At 37.3% G+C, this 23236-nt stretch overlaps 3 protein-coding genes and 1 pseudogene across 6 annotated transcripts; 3 read left to right on the top strand and 1 right to left on the bottom strand.

The window, feature by feature from the left end:
- Positions 741-10080, top strand: LOC104742741 (annotated as a pseudogene).
- Positions 11975-13343, top strand: LOC104742730 (dof zinc finger protein DOF5.7-like). The gene has a single exon (XM_010463766.2). The coding sequence runs from the start codon at positions 12127-12129 to the stop codon at positions 13090-13092; it is 966 nt and encodes a 321-aa protein (XP_010462068.1). The 5' UTR covers positions 11975-12126; the 3' UTR covers positions 13093-13343.
- LOC104742719 (pentatricopeptide repeat-containing protein At5g65570) lies at positions 15875-18454 on the bottom strand. The gene is given in 3 exon segments (XM_019238628.1): positions 15875-16302; positions 16521-18428; positions 18431-18454. Coding segments are annotated over 3 exon segments (2223 nt in total). The 3' UTR covers positions 15875-16011.
- LOC104742694 (pentatricopeptide repeat-containing protein At5g65560) lies at positions 18527-22125 on the top strand. Of its 4 annotated transcripts, none has more exons than XM_010463729.2 (3): positions 18527-21517; positions 21620-21751; positions 21847-22125. In XM_010463729.2, the coding sequence occupies exon 1, from the start codon at positions 18546-18548 to the stop codon at positions 21363-21365; it is 2820 nt and encodes a 939-aa protein (XP_010462031.1). In that variant the 5' UTR covers positions 18527-18545; the 3' UTR covers positions 21366-21517; positions 21620-21751; positions 21847-22125. The 4 variants fall into 4 exon arrangements, with proteins under 4 accessions (XP_010462031.1, XP_010462046.1, XP_010462038.1 ...); XM_010463744.2 differs by having other exon boundaries at positions 21620-21786; positions 21916-22125; XM_010463736.2 differs by having other exon boundaries at positions 21620-21786; positions 21874-22125.

Raw genomic sequence — 23236 nt, 5'->3', positions numbered from 1 at the left:
TTCTTCTTCGTCTTGCAGGTGTTTCGGAAGCTAACTATGATCGGATCATTGCATACTCTTCTCCTGGGTACGTCTTCAAGCTTTCTCACGGGTTTTATTAACATGTGATCATTTTCTTTTGGTATTTATAGTTGTTTCACGTCACTCTATCGTTTTGGTATTAATAATACTCAGGTGTGGCTTCTCATGGCTATGCTTCAGATCGTACATGATGAGCAGCTAGTGAAATTTTGATGGCTGGAGAAGAAGAGCCGAGATGTATCTTGGCGGTTTTGCCAATAGGTGATGCGTTTTGGTGTTTGTTGTTGGTTTCACTCTATCATTACCTACTTATCATTTTGTTAAGTTGTTGGTTTACTTGTTCCTCTGTTATTTCAGGTTATGGTTGATGCGTTTATCGATGAGGCCGGTGATGTATCAAGGAGACAAGATACGTTTCGTTTCTTCTCTGTGCTAACGTCTTCAAGGGTTTTGTTCTTCCTCTTAACTCTTCTTTTATTTACTCTCTGTTTTTCCTAATTACATGCATGTGATTTACTTGTTTATCTATTATTTCAGGTTATGCATGGTTGATGCTTTTATCGATGAGTTTGATGTCTCAAGGAGACAATGATACGCTTCGCTTCTTCTCTGTGGTAACGTCGTCTTCAAGGGTTATATACTTCCTCTAAACTCTTCTTTTACTCTATGTTCTTCCTTAATTACATGTTACTATTTACTTGTCGGTTTTTGTTTTGTTGGTTTAGGTGCGTGGAGAAGGATCCTACAATTGTTCAATGATGGCTTTTGCTGAACGTTGTCACTCTCTTCTAAGGTTTGGTTTCTAAATCCGATATTTTTATTATGTTCTCAAGAAGAGATAAGGACACGGCTTTGCTTCTTTTCTATGCTAAAGTCTACAAGCGTTTTGTTCTTCCTCTGACACTTTCTTCTTCGTTTTGCAGGTGTTTTGGAAGCTTCTCCTGGGTAAGTCGTCAAGCCTTTTCACGGGGTTTGTTAACATGTTTTCAGGTTCTCTTTCTCTTTGTTTTTGACTGGATTGTGCAGCCACTGTATTTTGATTTGGACTTGTTCTTGGATGTTTCAGGTTCGTTTCATATATACGAGGGATTGTTTTGTAATGAAGCTGTTCACGAAACAGAGGAAAGCCCAATATCAACAATTCCAGCCCAATAAACAATGACTACCTACGAAGCCTTGGTATTTTATTTTTCTTTTTTTTTAATAATAATAATTTAGAAAATTATATATTTAATGGTTTTTTTTTTGTTCATTGTAAAGCGACGAAGAAGAAAAAGAAGAAGAAGGAGAGATGATAGAGTGGAGTGGAGACGATTCGTAATCGTACGGAGTTAGAAGAGCCCTTAGACGATTCGTAATCACATGTCGCCATGATGATGTTGGAGCTTCTTCTCTCCGGCGATAGATTGAGGAGAGGGGATCATCATCTCATCGGAGATTTGGGTGTGGTGGATTCGTTTTTTTCCCCGGCAACGGTGTTGTGTACTTGAGTGTATCACTCTAGGATTTGGGGGGTGGATTCATTCTCAGCGAGGCTATCAATTATCAATTCTACAGGTTTCTATTATATACATTTATCAATTTTTACCAAATCATGAATGTTTCCCTCTGTTGTGATGATATTCGTTTCTGTGTATTTCAATATTCCCTGATGATATGCTCTCTCTTTGTTTCAGGTTGGTGTGCCGGTTTATGCAGCAGGTAATTTTTCGTCTTCAGAAATGCTTCAGGTAACCTTTTGTCTTCCAAAGTCATTTGACTCTCTTTGTGACAGGTAGATAAAAGGCATGATGGACAAACTAAAAAGACAGTGAAGAAGTTTCTGAATCCAACACAAGTGTTACTAGTTGTTCATGCCAATGGCTACCTGGACAAGAAGCTTCTGCAGGTACGCTGTTTATTATGTATTCTATATTTTTCTAGAAGAAGATATTCGAAACATCCTGTAAACGAATTAGTTTCAGAGCCGGACCTGTATTAGTCATAATACTAATTAAGATGAGCTTATTTATTATGTACTTCCTACAGCTCTGGTGACAACATTCATTGTAGAGATAGGAATCACAGAAGCCATTCTGACTAAGCTAAATGGTGCTGCAAGAGGTGGTGACTCCTGCTTTGAGTGTCAAGGAGGTTTGTGTTCTTCTTCTTCTTTGATTAATTATGTCACAGAAAGTTACTTAATTAACGTTTTGCGTTTAATTGGGTGTCAGTAATAGGCATCTGGAAAGGCGATTTAAATAGTATGAAGAAGATTCAAAGCAGAGCAGAGCAGAGCAGAGCAGAGCTAGGGTTTATGATTGATGACCCAGAATTAGGGTTCTCTTTGTCTTCTAATTGATGAATGAATATGGTTTCCATAGCGTTTCTTCTTCTTCAACTTTCTCTCATCTGATTTGATCGACCAACTAAAGGTAATACAAATTCTAGGGTTTACTTTTAAGACCTCATTCTCGTGTCTTGTCTTCTAACTGTTTGAGTATCTAGGTTGATGAATTTGCAGGAAGATATTGGTGCCAAGTGATGATCGGAGGAGCCGGATGATGGCGTTTCTTCTTCTGATTTGACCGACCGCCAAGTACAGGTTTCATAAATTCTAGGGTTTTTTTTTTTGGTTTTAATCTAATTCTGGTATATGTTGTGCAGGTCACCGAGATGGATTGAAGAAGAATACTCAAGTCTGCAGATGGATTGAAGAGTGAGAAGAAGAAGACTTCAGCAGACTGCTTAAGGTAAGTTAACTCTGTTCTTCTCTCTTTCTTGCTTCTTTTCACTTGGATTTTCAGTTTTTTTTACTAACTTATACTAACCAGCATACACATAAATCTTCAGTGATCCTAATGGAAGTTATAAGAAGACACTCTGAATTCGGAGGTTTGTGTTACTTGCTCTTAGATGAAGTTGGTAATTTTATAATATTTGGTCTCACTTCACTTCTTCTGATTCTTGGATGCTTTTTTTTTTTTTTTTCAGTTACTGTTCGTGAATCTCCCATCATCTCCTCCATGGCAACATTTAAAGGTCTGATTGACAACTAATGTTTTTGCTGCAACTTTTTTGGTTTCTATTCTCTTGTCTTGTTTTTTTCTTTCTGATATGAAATCCATTTTTTTTGCAGGATCATTTGTGGAGAGCTGGTGACGTCTTCTTTAATCTGCTGAGGTCACTCGAGACAGGTTGTGTGTCTTCCTCCTTGTCCACTTCAAATTCTTCCCATCCATAAGTTTTGAGCCTAATTCAGTCCCGTTAAAGTTTATTCTTCGTTAAACTGACTAATATCTTCTTCTTCTTCTTCTTTTTTTTAATGGATTTTGTTGTTGCTTCTCCCTTCTCTAAATGATTCAGTCTTACACAACGATGGTCCAGTCCTATTCTGTAGATTGGATTGGGGTTTGTTTCTGGAGTCCAGAGACGACGACAATATTGGGTGAGATACGTTTCTCCACCTTTTTAATTCTCTTTAAATCTCTCTTGTTATGTTTGGTAAGTAACGAGTTTGGTCTAATTTTAGGTTTTAACAAGAAGAGCTAACAATCAGTATACGTGGAAAGGTCTTGCCTACAGCTTTGAAGGAGCTACAAGTGAGTTTTTTTCGTTTCTCTTTAAGTTATTGATTCAGCCTTGATAATTTAACTGTATGGTTTTAATCTAATTCTGTATATGTGCAGATCAGAGAGATGGATTGAAGAATGAAGTAGAAGACTCAAGTCTGCTTTAGGTATGTTAATTCTGTTCTTCTCTCTTTCTTCTTTTCTCTTGGATTTTCAGATTTACTAACTAATACTAACCAGCATACATTACACACACATGTACGATAATTTGAACTTTCTCATGCATACATTCTTACTATTCCCTTTTTTAGCTTTGAGCAGTGTTTTTTTAAATTATATGATCAGGAACCCATGGTGTCGTCGACGACAACACCAGTTATGATGACATGAAGTATGCTTTGTTTGCTCTTGTGTGCAGGTAAATAATAACTATGCTTTCCCCTTTTTCACAATTCATTAAGCACGAGTATTAAAATCTATGCTATATTTTTGTCACCAGAGGCTCATCCATTGGACTCACATACATCATTTGTGTGATTTCATTCTCTTGTGCACACTGTCCGTTTTAAGAATGAGAAATGCCCTAGACCAATGTGCTATACAAGTGAGTCCTTCCTTGCAACAGTGTTTTCTGTCTTCTTCTACTGTATATGCTTCCTGTCGTGGTCCAACAACTTTCTGCTTTTTTTAGGGCCTACGGAAGTGAAAAGGAAGACACCCCAAATTGTGATGTCCCCGAATTTGAGATTCCATAGGAAGCTCGTGATGTGTGCTTCATGGCAAGATTTGAAGGTCTGATTGCCAACTAATGATTTGCTGCAACATTTTGGTTTCTACTCTCTTGTCATGTTTTTGATATGAACTCCATTTTTTTGCAGGATCATATGCGGGGAGATGGTGATGTGTGCTTTGCTGAGGCCACTCGAGACAGGACACGCTTGGATTCTTCTCCGTGCTAAGGTTTTGTTCTTCCTCTTAACTCTTCTTTGACTCTCTGCTTTTTTCTTTTTCCTAATTACATGTGTTATTTACTTGTCGTCTTTTTTGTTGTTTTGTTTTGTTGATTTAGGTGTGTGGAGAAGGATCCTACAATGGACTAATGATGGCTTTTACTGATCATTGAGCTGAGATGTTTCTTGGCGGTTTTGCTAACAGGTGATGCGTTTTGGGCTTTGTTGTTGTTTCACGATCTATCATTACCTACTTATCATTTTGTTAAGTTCAAGTCTCTCTTCTTCATCATATGCTCAAGTCTCTCTTCTTCTGCTACCTAAACAGGTTTGTCTACTTTTCATGCTTTGAGCCTTTGGCTTTACTCTATTATTGTTTAGCATTCAGTTGCTTGTTTCAGTTACAAGTTAGTGAGAATTCTTAGATTAATTTTATTATTAATTGATAGATACCTTTAGGGAAGGATGGTCTTACAACGTTTGGCTAAACCTCAAAGCTGAAACCTCTTGCGATTTACCAAGACCCCAACCATGAAGACGATTCTACTCTTATGCCATTTAAAACCCAAATTCGAAGCCTTTTTTATTGGTTTTCTTACCCTCCCAAACCATGAAGGAGCAGTTAAATCGAATGAGTTATGTAATTTTACTCAAAACGGAGAACGCCCCACAAGGTGCTCGACACAATTCCTCAATACCCAAAATGGGTCTCCGTTGTTTTTTTTGCAAAGACCCTGTCACGTGGCCTGTACTTGACATCTTCTTCTATACCTTACTCGGTTGAATTTTTTCCTTTCCCGCTTGTCCTCTGTTTTCTCTCGCCAAGAACAAAACCTCTCTCAGACTCAGTACCAAGAAAACGCAAGATCAGATCATAGAGAGCCCTTACTTGCTATTATTCTCTTCTCCAACATGGCGCCTCCTGTTCTAGGAGATGTTAACTGCGAACAAATCTTCAAACGCGCCAAAGATTCCTACTTTGCGAAAGATTACGTCAAGGCGTTGGAGGTAATAGAAGATCTGTCTTTTCGTCCAAGGGGAAGACAGGGAGCATATTAATGCGCTACAAGCTCACATCTTTAATGACCTAGGGCAAAAAACAGAGAACACTGATGTGAAAGCTGCATACTTCTTGGGTTGTGCAGAATGCGTTTCGATATCTCCTGGGTTGTCATCGTTGGCGGCAATTTCACTCTTCCTTCTGGCAGAACAACTTGGGTCATCCGTGTACTACAAGAAATCCGTGCGCAAAGCAAAAGAAACTTTGTACAATCCTAGAGTGAATTTGAATTTGCAGGAGGACCCAGAATTTGCCAAGAGAGAAGAGAAATCAATGATGTCTGTGATCCATAATGGAGAGTCAAGAATTGCTGAATCCAAGACCAAGACACGACGAGTAGGAGTAGCAAGGAAACAAGAAAAAGGTAGGGATACAAGGAAGAGCGAGCCTGATTTCATCAAAAGATTGATCTTGTATTGGGCAGGTTTGAATGTTGAGACCAAACGGAACTTTATGAAAGTAAGCACTGTGGAACTTATGAGTAACGTTGAGGGATTATATGGTAGTGAAGGACGATATGCGTTGGAGCAACTTCTTACTTTTGCAAGGGATGAGAGAAAATGGAGATTCTGGATGTGTCGTTCTTGTTCGACCAAGTTCTCTAGTGCTGAAGAATGTAAGAATCATCTTGAACAAGAGCATCGTGCAAAATTTACACCTGATTTGACAAAGTGTATGCCCCAAAGGATAAGTAAAGCCTGGGCTCGTAAGATATCTGTTGGAGGTTGGGAACCAGTGGATACAGCAGCTGCCATCGAACTGATCAAGAATCGTTTGGAAGATGTGAAAGCATTTGCCTATGAGAATGGATGGTCCAAAGGCTGGCCTTTAGCTGCAGATGAAGAGCGCAGTAAGTTACTCAAGGAAATTCAAATACTCCTTGTGTCGTTTTGGGACTGTAAGATTCTCTCTTGTAGCATTCGAGACTTGGTGATGCAATTTACGGTTAAGCATCTTGAAAAGCTTCAAGTTTCCAAGCATACTCTTACTGATTGTCACCTAGTGGAGACACCTCAGATTATCTGTTTTTGTGAATCTGGCGAACTCAATGAAATCCTGCAATTTCTTAAAAACATCAAGTGTGAAAGGGATGATGGTACAGATGTGGTTTGCAGAGTAGTCGACAATTTCTGGGATGGTACTCGAGTTAAAGAAAAGCTCGACTTTGACCCTCAGGTTTCAGTTCTGCTCCTGGATAAGAGACTGCTGCAATGCAAGATTGCTCGATTCGATGATGAAGGGACAATCAATGTCTTTAGAAGATGAAGGGACTATGCCAATGCACATGCTCAGGGAGGTTATATCTTATCCTGGTTAGTCGACAACTCTGTAGAAGATGAGATTTTTCGATTTCCCATGCCTATCAGGATGCACAATCTTGATATTTGGGTGGCTGTTCTGAAAGCCGTTCAGTTCACATGTAGGACTTTGACAACCCAATATGTAAAGAAGTGTCAGCTCCTAGATTATGATGCAGCTCTTACCACCGCCGAAAATTTGTGTATTGGCGAAGATGTAAAGAGGAGGAATTTACAGAAAGATCAATGGAACAGTTATGCATCTCTTCTATGTGATACATGTGAAGAGCATTTAAGGAGAGACGCTGGAAAATCCCTGGATACAGAAGTATTCTTGTGTGCAGTACAAGATGTTTTCAAAGGAGCAACATTTCCAACATTTGATTTTCGCATTTGCATGAATGTTATACGTGAGCATAAAGATCTTAGTGATGACATTGTGATGAAGTCCATAAACCTTCTGAAATTAGTGGTCACCAACAAGGTTCATTTCTTATCTGAATTTTAATTAACAACAGGATATCATAAAATTGTTTATCTTAAAGTGTCAATTGATTGCAGGTTGCTCTAAAAGATTCAAAATTTTTACTGGTTGAAAGTTCAAGGATTAATTTGCTGAATAGCCTCACCAGACTTTCTGTTTTTGACTATCGCTATTACATTCTTCGACCAGTAAAAGAACTCATCCTGGTTGGTTTGATTTTCTACAGAGAGCTTCATTTCATTTCATTTCTGATTGGGTCTTTCACATGTTCCTTATATTATATTTGATGTCTCGTGTGTAGGATGGTATTATACATATGGAACACAAAGCAAATTTAGCTGCAGCAGAAGCAGATCTTATATCCGAGGAAAAACAAGAGGAGAAGATGAAATTACCATCGAAGAAGAAGAAAAATAAAAACAACAAGGTCTTTGAAGTTCTAAATTTTTTATTTGCTTCGCTGACTTTTTGGTTATTCAATTGTAAGAAGGAATGTCTTCATGGTGCAACAGAGAACTTCAACGAGCATGCCTAGTCACCTTGATAAGAGTGTTGAACAGTAAGTACCTCACGATTCTTTTTTGTTATGATGATATATTGTTTTCTGGTTGTTTCTAAACACATTGTGTACTTACATCTCTAGTGAAAATTCTGTCAACCTTGAACTGGGAAATACACCTCCATCAGTAAAAACGGCCGAAGAAGTTCTTATGGAACCAGATGATACTTTTTCAAGTGAAAGGGGTCTATCGGAAATGACATCCAATATTAACAATCAAGAGGAAGCTACCAAAGGTAACCTGGTTGTAAAAGAGCTTCTCAATTGTCGAGTATTCTAAAAGCTCTATAGCCTATTGTTTTGAGATGTATAATTCTTATTTCTTTATCTTGTCGTCTTCAAGATATGCAAATCATGCCTGGAGAAGATTCATCGTCAGAACACCTGGGCTCAGTACATGAAGAAGCTACAACAAGATATAATTCAGTTCTTGACATGGTTCTTAAGGTAAAGCAATCATCAACAAAAATAAGATTTCAAAACCTAAACTATGTTTTACTGATTTAGACCATTCTTTATTTTCATGTATTATCTCTTTACTTCCTTATTTTGTTTGAATTTGTGCTCTACTGCAGGCCCTCTGTAACATTAAGGTTCTTAAAGAGGATCTGGAGCACAATCGGCAACCATTTTCTGACAACTTGGAAGAACAAGTTCCTCGTGCATTACGAGATTTCTTTGCTGCTTTTGTCTCGGCCCGAGACTCTCGGGGGAGATAGAATACGAAGGACTCTACAGTTACCTTTCAAGCGACTTACTTGCTTCCCTAGAAGAAGTTCATTCCACGGTTTGTACGGAAGATAAATTTAAACATTGCATATTTTATTTTCCAAACAGCTTTGTTGTTATCTTAAATGCCATTCTAATATCTTTTTTTTTGTCCTTTTGTTTCCTATTTAGCTAAATGATGCTGGGGAGGTAGTCGTAGCCATCCTTGAGTTTTGGCAATGCTGGAAAAGTCCACAGAGAGAAAGCTTGGTAACTCGTCTTTTTACAATTGAAGAATATGAAAGAATGAAATGTAGCAAATGCAGAAAGATGCCAAATTATCCAGAGCAAAGGTCTTATGGCGTTGTTATGGCTGCAGATTCAATCAGAGACCTGAAGGTATATTTCATTTATTTCACTCTTTGTCTTTCCTACAGAAACTGGTACTACTTCTTAAGAAGTTGTGTTGTGGTTATGTATATATATGCAGTGTGCTTTTGGCAATATAAAGTTTGAAGACATCATTAAAGTGATCCGTATGGAAGATAAAATGTTATGTGACATTAAAACAAGAGGGTGTGGAAAGGCAAACTTTGTTCGTCATACTATAAGTAGATCCCCGCCTATCTTCACAATTGGTAACTTTTGAAGATGATTGTGATCTTATCTACTCATTTCATTTGTTGTGGTATGATTATATAATGTTGTTGTTTTTGTTGGTTTGCGACATTAGTGTTGGAATGGGAGAAGAATGAAACTGAAAAAGAGATATCTGAAACGCTAGAGGCTTTAGACTGGGAGATAGATATCAGCAGGCTATACGAAGGCGTAGAACCAAACACAGTTTACCGGCTTGTGTCAATGGTAAAATATGAAACAGGGTCACAAATGTTTGTGCTACTGTTCTTCTGTATCTCTTCTTCGTTACAGTCTTAAAATATGGAATGCAGATTGGTTGTGGTGAAGAAGGAGAATACAATTGCGTGGCTTATAAAAAGAACCGATGGGTCAGTCTCAGACATGAAACTCTAGCAGAAGAGGTAAGACGAAAGAGTTGGATTTGCCTTTTTTTTGAGCTGAAGTTAGAATTTTTATGGGTCATAAATGAGTGATATGTGGTGATGTTATCCTTATAGGTTGTCGGTAAGTGGAAGAGTGTGGTTAAATTCTGTGGAGAATGGAGGGTTCGGCCAGAGGTTCTGTTTTATGAAGTTGTCTGATCGATGGCTTTATAAAGTGACATAGGAACCCAACTTTGATGTATAAAACAGTGGCAAGTCAGAAGCTGTGTTCATCATGTGAATAGATCAGTTGAGTTTTCTTCTTTTTGGCCAGATTCTTATTAAACCGAAAAAGAAGTAAATGTTTTATATCTAGAGGGCTAACAACTTTTAGATGGGCTTCTAATAAAGCCCAATATAATTTAGATGGGCTTCTTCTTTCTGTTCTGTTTCAAGATCCGCGTAAATTATTATATAGTCTCGAGCGAGCTCATATAAATCTCGTAAAGTTATTTTTTTTTTTTTGTAAAATAAAAACTGGCAAATTACGGCTGGAATAAATGGGAACAGCACGTAAATCAGGCGATATGCTTCTACGACGTTTTTGATAACGATATTACATTTGACCAATCTTTGATGGAAACTTCGTCTTTTACCTTAAGTAATTTTCTTGTCATGTCTCTTTCTCACTTTTAACCTATCACACATAAATATATAACCTAATATTTTTAAACGCCGTAATAAATTTACATAGTTATTGTATTGTTGGATTTTTCAGCAGTATATCTCAGTTGTTAAAATTATAAATTCGCTAGTTTATATAGTAGTTTTTTTTTTTTTTTCCAATAGTTTATATAGTAGTTTTATTTCATTATTATAGCTAGCATGCATCTAGATTTTGTTAAAATTTTTTGTTGTTGTTGCATTGCATGTCTCAAGATTATTAAAGATTAACAAACAAAATCGGTGTTAGTTGTACATTTTGTGGATGATCGGTTTAGTCTCACGAGAGATCCATTCCTCAAGGGGCTCTCACATGTTTCCCATTTTGTCTTCTCCGTTCTCTCGTGTTTCTTCACAGATGGAGACGTTTAATATATCAATCATCGGAACACAATCTCCTCTCTTTTTCCATTTTTTTAATATAATATATACACACTTGTCTGTATTGGCCACATAACTAAAACCCAATTGAATCTGGCTTTGATGGCAGTTTACTTTGAACAAATGTCAATTACTTTTAGCTATAACTGAAGGGTATATATTAGCGATACAGAAACATGTCAGAGAGTTAATCTAACGTTACTTTCTTACTAAACCCTACTTCTTCTTCTTCTTAGGCCCTCTAGATTACAAATCTCAAATTAATTAACTTCCTTAAAAACATAACTTAGAAAAACTTCCTCAAATTTAATTATATATATTGACGATTTGGACTCATATAAAATCCAAAACTTTCAGCTAGCTTGTATGCACCCTGAATCACGCCTACATAATACGTATTGATACTTATCCATTTACTCGATTCCTTGGCTAACGCAAAATTTCTAGTTCTTATATATGTTTTGTTCCAATAGTTTTGGTTTCCTTAATAGAGTTGCATACGCTTGACAGCTATATATAAGTATAGCTGTATGTAAATGAAAGAAAATATTATTTGTGATTGTATATATAGTTTTTACGTATAAAGATGGTGGTGCAGTGCACACTTCACACATATAAAAAAACGTTACCTCAACAATAGAAACAAGACACATAACAAATTCTATCCGATTCGTTCCGATCAACTGCACAGTTTTATATGTTCTTCTGTCTTTTCTGCCACTTCATGTCTCTCTCTCATCTTCTCTTTTTGTCTCTATTATCTCTCACTCATGCCTCTCTCTCTCTCTCTCTCTCGCTCTTTATCTATATAAGTACAATGTACATATACAAACATTAACTACAAAGAGATTTTATGAAGAATTTAATTAAACAGTTTTAATAAAGGTGGCGGTTTACGATTATTCAAGTCTATAACTGTGCGAAGGAACAAGAACACCAAGACCAGAGTATACAAGTACAACAGAAATAATATTTGTATTCTCAATATGAAAACTATGATATACATGTTTTGACGCATTAGATTAATTTTATTATCCGTAATGATCATATCGAACACAATTATCACAGTTTTGATTAATAATAACATTTTCAAGACAAAATACATACTATAAATTTTTTAATTTATTTTTAAATATATAAAAAATGCCAAACAAAGTTTTCAAACATAAGCCCGACAGTATATATATCACCCATATACATATATGCTCACATATATATGATAATAATAATTTATCTATATAAATAAGTATAGAAGCATACGAAACCCTTTTACCGACTGTTGTTGTTGTCTCTCTCCTCTCATACTTTACTTATTACATTCAAAAGCAGGAACCCCCAAAGCTTTCTTCTTCCTTTCATTTTTGCTCTCTCCTCCCCCATCATCATCATCATGTCCTCCCATACCAATCTCCCTTCTCCCAAACCGGTTCCAAAACCGGATAACCGTATCTCCGGTACATCCCAAACCAAGAAACCACCGTCTTCCTCCGTGGCTCAAGACCAACAAACCCTAAAATGTCCCCGTTGCAACTCTTCAAACACAAAGTTCTGTTACTACAACAACTACAGTCTCTCTCAACCTCGTCACTTCTGCAAATCTTGTCGCCGTTACTGGACACGTGGCGGCGCCTTGAGAAACGTCCCCATCGGTGGTGGTTGTCGGAAAACAAAAAAATCCATCAAACCTAGTACTACTTCCTCCATGAACGCAGTACTCCCTTCTTCGTCTTCTTCTTCTCAGAGGTTCTTCTCTTCAATCATGGACGATTCTTCCAAATTCTTCCCACCTCCGACGACTATGGATTTTCAGCTCGCCGGTTTATCTCTCAACAAGATCAACGATCTTCAGCTTTTGAACAACCAAGAAGTTCTTGATCTTAGGCCTATGGTCTCCTCGGGTCGAGAAAACACACCCGTTGATGTCGGGTCGGGTTTATCTTTAATGGGTTTTGGAGATTACAACAGTAACCCTTCACCGACGGGTTTCACAACCGCCGGAGCAAGCGACGGTAACTTAGCTTCTTCTATAGAGACTTTGAGCTGTTTGAACCAAGATTTACACTGGAGGCTTCAGCAACAGAGGATGGCTATGCTTTTTGGTAATTCCAAGGAAGAAACTGTTGTCGTCGAGAGGCCGCAACCTATTCTTTACCGGAACCTCGAGATCGTGAACTCGTCATCGCCGTCGTCGCCGACAAAGAAAGGAGATAATCAGACAGAGTGGTATTTTGGTAATAATAGTGATAATGAAGGGGTGATTAGTAATAATGCTAATACAGGAGGAGGAGGAAGTGAATGGAACAACAATGGAATTCAAGCTTGGACTGATCTTAATCATTATAATGCTTTGCCTTGATTCTTGGTAAGTCCAAGAAAACTATATATCTATTAATTTTATATATTTGTTTGTTATGTGTGTTGTGATGTAATGCCAAAACTATTTATGTTTGTAGTCTTTTTTTTTTTTGTTTCTGGTGTTCTTGTAGACAGCTTTTGTTGTTGTTGTTGGTTACTATTTTAGTACTTTAAGTTTCAATCTGTAAACAAAAAAACAAAATTGGGGGATAAATTAATTCAAGAATGGAGAGAGATACTTATATTATAATAGATTCTCTATATTGATGATTTGTCTACATTTAAAATAATTTAAAGTTTGGAACAGAATTTACTGTGTTTAATTATTGAAAAGCCCTTGGTTTGGTGGTGAAAATGTTCACTTAATGACTTATTGGATGGTTGTTATCCCAAGGATAATTATAATTTAAAATTTCTTTAAGAAGTCATTTTCACTAAATAGATAATGTCTCCTTGGGATTGGTCATAGTTCCTTTGAATAAGTCTACTTGAATTTTTTGTTTTAACTGAGCACAAATTATACAGATGACACAGACATTGAGCCAAGCAGAATAATTCACCATCATGTGTCATATACCCAAGTGAAAATAAAAATAAAACTCTTGTGTATTATTCGTTAAAACATCGATATTTGTGCGGTAAATAAAAATATAGATTGATGTTACATTAAAAATGTGTCAGTGAAGTGTGGTCTAATTAATATGTAGAAGCATATAGGATCTTAGGCGACACTGAACTATGTCGAGTCTCTGTGAAACATAGAGATCAGGCCTTAGCCATCTTTTGCAGTCTCTCGTTAGCATCTCTCTAGAATATAAATACATCTGAACACGCATATATACGTATATGTTTGTTTGTGTAGTAGGTATATGTACTATGTACATCTCTTATCACTGATCTCTATAGAGCAAGGCCTGCAAGAACTAAAGCATAAGTAGGCATGTGAGAACAGACTAATTGAACTTAGTTGTTTCAACTATTGCGCTAAGCTGTCAAAAGTATTCACAACTTTGGATTTTCTTAAACACTGTAGATGCAAATTAAAAATTGTAGAATGATAATGAGTCGTCTGGTTTAAAATTTTAACCTTTGATTTGATATTTTGGGGGTTTTTTTTTGTTGTTTTTGTCTTGATAATGGGGTCTACAAGTTGAACTTTGGACTATAAACGAGAAAAACACACATCTCTTAGTTCCCTTTTGTCATATTGTGAGTTCTAGAAGAATATTAATTTGTACACTAATAATCTATAAAGTTTCTACTTTACTTGTTTCATCTCTGTTTATTTAGCCATGCATGCGACTATGTAATTAATCTTCTGCCTTTACCGTTTAATGGTACAAAAGTTAGAAAGCTAAAATACAAAACAATAAAATATTTAGAGGACTATGTTTCTTTCAATTTTTGTTCTTCTGCTGAAGACTGAAGAGTGATCTATAATCTATATAAGAATTACTTTTTAGGTTCTGAACACTTTCTTTTTACAAAGTTTCGATCTCTTAAAAGCCAATGTTGGCACTTTGCATACTACAACATCCTTTAAAGCTTTTTAACACTCGCTATTTGTAGGTTTGCTTTATACGATATTTCATCCTAAGAACTATCTTTAGGATATCTTGACTTTTTTTTGTTTTCTTCTCTTTGACACATCTTGTTAATTATCCTTAAAAGGTAATATAAAAAGATCAAGAATTAACCTTTTCTTGCTTTTGGTCGACGGACGAGTGACGACCGTGATCATAAACAAGATAAATAAAAGGCCAGTGAGCTCAAATATGACTTTAAAAAGTGTAATATGATAAAATAAAACAAATAATAATAACAGAAATATTTTGATGATCATCATTTAATTAAACGGATAGATGGCGAAGGAGCATGATGAATGTGAATACAAGTGATATCATGTAACTGCCTTTTGTATCATACAATATGAATAGATTTAATATGTCGTTATTTCACGGCTTTGCCACAACAATCTAAAACCAATGGCGAGGAAGCTCACGATTTATACGACTCGTGATTGAAGGAGATAGTATAGTTTTATATTTTATTAGTTTACCAATGTATTTATCACCTCTATATTATTATTTAATCATTTACGTTAGATGGTTAGATATATATACGCCCTAGTTAAATGCAACATTTCAGGTTTTAATATACAAAATGCAACATCTATGTATCTATATATATGTTTACTGTATATGCATGTATCATGTATTGTGAAGTTTTGAAGTAACGTGGGGGAAAGTAGTAAATCAGTCCACTTGGCAAGATAGGAAAAAAAAGTGGAAAAGGTTTAGAATCTTTAGATTGTTATTTCAAACGAAGTAAACAAAACGGAAGAATATATGGATAACACCAAAGCCTTACAACTTTTTTGCTTTTCTTTAGAATCAAGTTTTTGTACATTTGGCCGTCGAACCGAACACCAATACAAAATTTGACATGGCCTTATCACACAATAACGTCTTCTTTTCTTCTTGGTCATGATGAAAAAAGATAAGACGAAAACTTCCAACAGAAAACGAGTTACATGTTTACTATCACATCATTGCCATTTTCTTCTTGGTAACCGATATTATTTAGTAATTTTATTTGGAGTTATGTATATAGGCAAGGCAACACAAAAACTCCAAAAAGTTAGCTTCAAAATTTATATATCATTTTATAGTATAAAATTCGACTTTGGTTCCAATACTCTCAATCCAACTGATTAAGTTATATAACATCTGACTTATCATTATTTTAAACGAGGACTTTTTTTTTGCCATTTGATCATAAATTACGTTTTCAACATTTTTTACTGATTATTTTCTGCTTTTGTTAAAGTATAACAATATTGTCATTTCATAGTTGGGCTTATGTTCATTTCACAGTTCAAATGAAATGTGGGCTTAGACCGAATACAAACCCGTACTTTTTACCAATAATCTCCACACGAACAAGACCCATCTCTGAAATGATGAAACCTCTTTGAATCTCTACAGATAATTTCTCTGTTGATAACTCTTGATACGATCTTGATCCAACTGTGACAATCAACACAAACTCTAAGGTTCTTTAGAATCCTTATATTTCCACCAACGTTTCTCCAAACTGCAAAGGCTATGGCCAGTTTCTCGCTATGTTGATGCAAAGATCTCTCTTTTGCAGTCTCCTCCATGTCTTGATACACACAGCTCTTGTCTTCAACATACCCCAAATCTTTAGCCTNCTGTTGATAACTCTTGATACGATCTTGATCCAACTGTGACAATCAACACAAACTCTAAGGTTCTTTAGAATCCTTATATTTCCACCAACGTTTCTCCAAACTGCAAAGGCTATGGCCAGTTTCTCGCTATGTTGATGCAAAGATCTCTCTTTTGCAGTCTCCTCCATGTCTTGATACACACAGCTCTTGTCTTCAACATACCCGAAATCTTTAGCCTTCCTGATTAGCTCTTCAAGAGTTTCAAGAACCTTCTCCGAGTTTGGATGCAAAAACAAATCTCCAGCCATGAATGTATGCGTCTCCCTATCGACTTCAACCCAACTCATCGCTGGATTCTTCTTCAGCCTCATCTCCTTCATCTCACTCTTCATCTCAATCACTCTGTTCCACTTCCCCGTGGATGCATATAGATTTGACATTAGAATGAGAGTTCCTTCATCTCCAGGTGCTATCTCAAAGATCTTTCTCGTTATCAGTTCTGCCATTTCTACCTTTCTATGAATCTTACAGGCGCTAAGCAACGTCCTCCAAAGAACCAAGTCAGGGTTTATCACCTCGTTTATTAGCATTTCAGCCTCCTCTAATCTCCCTGCCCGTCCTAGCATATCTACCATACAAGCATAATGATCATTTGTCAACATGATCTTATCTTTTCTGAAGGAGTCGAAAATTGCACAACCTTCCTCAATTAATCCAGCGTTATTACAAGCCAAGAGTACGCTCAAGACTGTTACATCATTCGGTCGCATTCCAAGATTTATCATTCTTTCAAACAACTCAAGTGCTTCGTGTCCAAAACCGTTCTGTGCATAACTATAGATCATTGTGTTAAAAGATATAACATCAACTTCACTCAAGGTATCAAAAACCAACCTTGCCATGTCTGAGTATCCACATTTCCCATATAAATCAATGAGCCCTGATCCAGCATACTTATCTCTATCAAAACCATATTTACTCACTATACCATGAACTTGTCTGCCTTCTTCAAACATTGCGAGATTCGAACACCCCCTGAGAGCACTTGACAATGTAAAAGAGTTAGGCTTCACTGAATCACGCATCATATTTCTAAATTCAGTAAGGGCCATTTCTTCTCTACCGTTTTGGACAAGCCCCGATATAAGAGACGTCCAAGTCACCTGATTTGGGTACTCAATACACTTGAAAACCCGCAAGGAATCATCAACTAAACTGCACCTCAAATACATTGTAAGAAGAGAAGTCTGTGAAGCAAGAGGAGACTCAAAACCAGACTTGATCATAAGTCCATGAATCAACTTGCCATTACCTATATCCTTCAAGTTCCCACAAGATATCAATACACTAGCGAAAGTATACTCATTAGGCTGAACTTTCTCAACCAACATACTTTGAAATGCCTTGACAGCTTCAGTATCCTCACCCTTCTGCGAGTAACCAACGATCAAAGCTGTGATCAAAACCACGTCTTTCTCCTCCACACGGTCCAATACTAACTCTGCCTCCCTCGTTTTACCAAACTTTACATACATATCTACAAGGGCACTTCCAACGAACACGTTTGAGACTTCCAAACCTAGAATCACTGCAAGTCCATGACTTCTCCGGGCTTCTTTCTCAAGACCCAAATCAGAAAAAGCCTTGAAAACACTAGACAACGTGTACTCATCTGGCAAAACATTATTCGTGATCATCAATCTATACAATTCAACAGCTTCCTTGCTTCTTCTGTGCTTAATGAAATAAGCAATTAGAGAGTTCCATGTTACAATATGTCTCTCACGCATTTCATCGAACACCTGACGTGCGTAACCGATCTCGCCACACTTTAAACTCGCGTCGACGAGTTTGCTGCCTGAGAGTTCGACCGGAAACCCAGATTTGAGCATCTGGGTTTGGATTTTCTTGAGCCCTGATATCGATCTTTCGTCTATGCATTGTCTGAGAAGCGGAGAGAAAGTGTGCGTCGTTGTCAAGGAGGAGTCACATGCGACGCAGAGAAGCCTAAACTGACTATGGATAGAAGATTCCGGCGAACAGCTTTTGGTAGCAAAGGAGCTGAGAAATCTAGAAAAGGCGATTAATCCGCCGTTATAATCTCTTCTCATCACCGGCGGCGTATTATTTCTCCGACCATCGCCTCAGTCTGTAGCTCATATCGGCCCATTAAAGCTCATCAAGGCCCATAAAGGTGTTTAAATTGAACATATATTAGGCCATTTAGGGCCCATAAGATAAACCCTCCCCAATTCTGGGAAATGTCCTCCTCCGTTCCTCACCCTCTGTGTTTTCATCACCGGAGAGATCCACAACGGCACGGGTCATCGATGATCCGTATAATACAACCACGGCGCGACGCGGGCTTGACTGATTCGATCTCCGCCGTCAAAATCCTGATGATGATGAGATTCTCGCCTGATGCTACGGTTCCTTCTCTTTTCACTCGCCGGCGGTTTTGCTCCGTGTCTCCGCTAATTCCAACACTTCCGGCGGAAGAATCTGACCCAACGAGTGTTCCACACCGTCTACTCTCAATTCTCTCTAAACCCAATTGGCATAAATCTCCATCCTTGAAATCAATGGTTCCTGCGATAAGCCCTTCCCACGTCTCCTCACTGTTCTCGCTCGATCTAGATCCCAAAACAGCTCTTAGTTTTTCTCACTGGATCTCACAGAATCCGAGATACAAGCACAGTGTATATTCATATGCATCTCTTCTTACTCTTCTCATCAACAATGGATACGAGGGTGTTGTGTTTAAGATCAGGTTATGGATGATAAAGAGCTGTGATTCAGTAGGAGACGCTTTGTTTGTTTTGGATTTGTGTAGGAAGATGAATAAAGACGAAAGCTTTGAGCTTAAGTATAAGCTTACTATTGGGTGTTACAACACATTGTTGAATTCGTTAGCTAGATTTGGATTGGTAGATGAAATGAAGCAGGTTTATATGGAAATGTTGGAGGATAAGGTTTATCCCAACATTTACACATATAATAAAATGGTTAATGGGTATTGTAAGCTTGGGAATGTGGTAGAGGCGAATCAGTATGTGAGTAAGATAGTTGAGGCTGGGTTGGATCCTGATTTTTTCACATATACCTCTTTGATTATGGGTTATTGTCAAAGGAAGGATTTGGATTCTGCTTTTAAGGTTTTTGAGGAGATGCCTTTGAAGGGATGCAGTAGAAATGTGGTTGCTTACACTCACCTTGTACATGGTCTTTGTGTAGCGAGGAGGGTTGATGAAGCTATGGATTTGTTTGTGAAAATGAAGGATGACGACTGTTATCCAACAGTTCGTACTTATACAGTGCTTATAAAGGCTTTGTGTGGATCAGATAGGAAGTCTGAAGCTCTTAAGTTGGTTAAGGAAATGGAAGAGAAAGGCATTAAGCCGAATATTCACACGTACACGGTGCTAATTGATAGTTTATGCAGTCAATGTAAGCTCGAGAAAGCAAGAGAGTTGTTAGGTCAGATGCTAGAGAGAGGGTTGATGCCAAATGTAATCACTTACAATGCATTGATTAATGGGTATTGTAAGCGGGGGATGATTGAAGATGCGCTAGGTGTTGTGGAGTTGATGGAATCACGTAACCTCAGTCCGAATACACGCACATACAATGAATTGATAAAGGGGTATTGTAAAAAGAATGTTCACAAAGCAATGGGAGTGCTTAATAAAATGCTGGAACGTAAAGTACTTCCAGATGTGGTCACTTACAATTCATTAATCGATGGGCAGTGTAGATCTGGTAATTTTGATACTGCATATAGGTTACTTAGTGTGATGAATGATAGAGGATTAGTTCCAGACCAGTGGACATATACTAGTATGATAGATTCTTTGTGTAAAAGCAAAAGAGTGGAAGAAGCTCGAGACCTGTTTGATTCTCTCGAGCAGAAAGGTGTAAACCCAAATGTGGTGATGTACACTGCATTGATTGATGGATACTGCAAGGCGGGTAAAGTAGACGAAGCTCATCTTATGCTTGAGACAATGTTGAGTAAGAGTTGCTTGCCAAATTCGTTGACTTTTAATGCCCTGATTCATGGCTTATGTACCGATGGGAAATTGATAGAAGCGACCTTGTTGGAGGAAAAAATGGTGAAGATTGGTCTACAGCCTACAGTTAGCACAGATACAATATTGATTCATAAATTTCTAAAGGATGGGGATTTTGATCACGCTTATAGACGTTTTCAGCAGATGTTGTCCTCTGGAACAAAGCCCGATGCACATACTTACACAACATTTATTCAAACCTATTGTAGAGAAGGGAGACTGCAAGACGCTGAGGGTATGATGACAAAGATGAAGGAAAATGGTGTTTTCCCGGATCTGTTCACTTATTCCTCTCTGCTTAAAGGTTATGGAGATTTAGGACAGACAAACTCTGCATTTGATGTCCTCAAGCGCATGCGTGATACTGGTTGTGAACCTTCTCAACATACATTTTTGTCTCTGATCAAACATCTGTTCGAGATGAAATATGGGAAGGAGATAGGCAGTGAACCAGGACTCCGTGTGATGTCGAACATGGTGGAGTTTGAGATTATTGTTGAGCTTCTTGAGAAAATGGTTGAGCACGGTGTAACCCCCAACGCCAAATCCTATGAAAACTTGATATTAGGGATCTGTGAGATTGGGAATCTCAGAGTTGCGGAAAAGGTGTTTCATCATATGCAACAAAACGAAGGAATATCTCCTAGTGAGTTGGTATTCAATGCGCTTCTTAGGTGTTGCTGCAAGCTGGAGAAGCATAACGAAGCAGGAAAGGTTGTAGATGATATGATTTGTGTTGGTCACTTACCACAACTAGAGTCTTGCAAAATCTTGATATGTGGGCTGTATAAAGAAGGAGAAAAAGAGAGAGGGGCTTCGGTTTTCCAGAGTTTGCTTCAATGTGGTTATTATGACGATGAATTAGCGTGGAAGATCATCATTGATGGGGTGGGGAAGCAAGGGCTTGTAGAGGCGTTTTATGAACTATTCAACGTTATGGAGAAAAACGACTGCAAGTTTAGCCCTCAGACATATTCACTTCTAATTGAAGGACCTCCTGATAGCACATAAAAGGGGATGTGTTATATCAATTTGCCAGAGGATCATGCAAATTCTATGGAACTCAACTCAGGATCTTTTTTAATTTGATGCATGACTCTGACCTGAAAAAAATCTGCAAGTAGCCTTGTTTCTTGTGATATTGCTACAGGTCATTCAATAAGGTAGCGTACAGAACATTCATATGTGGTATTACTACCATTCCATTCAATTTGACGCTGCTCTAGTCTCTCGTTACTGACAATATGGTGTTACTTGGTTTTCAGGGTCAAACCATGGCATAGCCATTCGATGGAATCATCTTTGATCTTTTGACTCTGAGACACACAAAGGAGGAGGGAATATTACAGCGAAAGGCTCACTTGCTTGTTATTAAGGCACATCAGTGTTTTTTTAAAGTACAGAGCTTTCTTCTTGGTTCATCTTTGATTAGGTATGGGAACAACCTGACAGTTTAACATTTGTTTTTTGTCTTGTGTTGCTTATAATATAGGTGATCCGTTGATTCTCTCCTTTGCAGAGAAGATGAAAAACAAACTAATGTGGGCTTTAATTTTTGTAGACGTCCGAGGAGGAGACTGTTTATTTGATAATTTGTTTCCGCCCGGACTCGAGTAATTTTTTGTAGTTTTCCTTTGGTATTTTGTTTAGTCCTTTTTTACAATTTTATTACAAACAAACAACATAAAGAAAGATTCACACACTAATTAAATAAATAAATATATATATATATATATGTATCTGTTTGTTAAAGTGTGATTCCAAAGACCCATCTACTCTGTTTTTTTGTTTTTTTTCAGTTCAAGTCGTGTCTTTGTAAATTGATTGTCAAGAAAATAAGAAAAACTCTTGTTTTCTATATTTTTATTGAAGAAACAATAAATAGATATAATAATAAAATACTATATAGATAGATGGATTACATTACGGCTCACAAATGGACTTATTTGACAACTAACAGGCCCAGCCCAGCCCAGCCCAGCCCATTAAGCTACTCTAAATAATACATGCAGCACAGATGAATGTAAAACCCTGGCGTGGCGTCTCTCTCTCTCTCTCGAAATTTTCTCATTAATCTTCGTCTCTAAAGATCACTTCCAAGTCAATGGAAACCACTAGGGATTTCTACCGTAAGATCTCTCAATCTTGCTCGAAATTGTTGTTATATATATATATATATATATTTGGTTTCGATCCGTCAATAATTAAAATTTTAACGGATCGATGATCTGATTTTTTTTTTTTTTTTGCTAAACCTCTCTCGCTAGCGAAAAATACAAGGGTGTTCTGGGACGTAGAGGATGTCTCAATCCTTGATCATCTAAATCCTGGTTTGGTTTATAGTAATATCTACTCGGATCTTGAGGATAAGGGTTTTCAATGTAATGGCATCTATGCGTTCGTTGATGGTAATGTCTCGGAAACTTTGAGAAATTCATATTATATTTCCCGAATCTATCTCAACATTGGAGGTGAGAATTTCCTTTACCTTTTTTATTTATTATTGTTTTTACTTATATTATATGTGTGTGTGTGGTCTAGTCTACATCTTTCCGTTCCGTTGATATACAAATTATTTATGTATTACAGGAAGTAGATATCAGAGAGTTTACAACATGTCAGTGCGGACTCTTCTCTGGGCAGTGAGAGAGAGAGAGCATTTTATGGAATCAAATTTGATTATATTTTCAAAAAACATTGACGAGCAGTTGACAAGTCTCGTTGAGAGTATCAAAAAGAAAGCTGATTTCGATATTGTCTTCCTAGATCCTAGCAGCATATTAGAGAACAGTGCTGGAACCCCCCCTGTCTTCGTCGAGCATATCAAAGACGTTAGTTACCGTTGCGGCACTTGTAATTCTTCTTCTATAACCAACCCTAAT

This window comes from Camelina sativa, chromosome 2 (genome assembly GCF_000633955.1).
Source record: "Camelina sativa cultivar DH55 chromosome 2, Cs, whole genome shotgun sequence".
NCBI classification, from domain to species: domain Eukaryota; kingdom Viridiplantae; phylum Streptophyta; class Magnoliopsida; order Brassicales; family Brassicaceae; genus Camelina; species Camelina sativa.
Note: the sequence above shows the minus strand (reverse complement) of the source record. Positions and strands in the feature narration are given on the sequence as shown.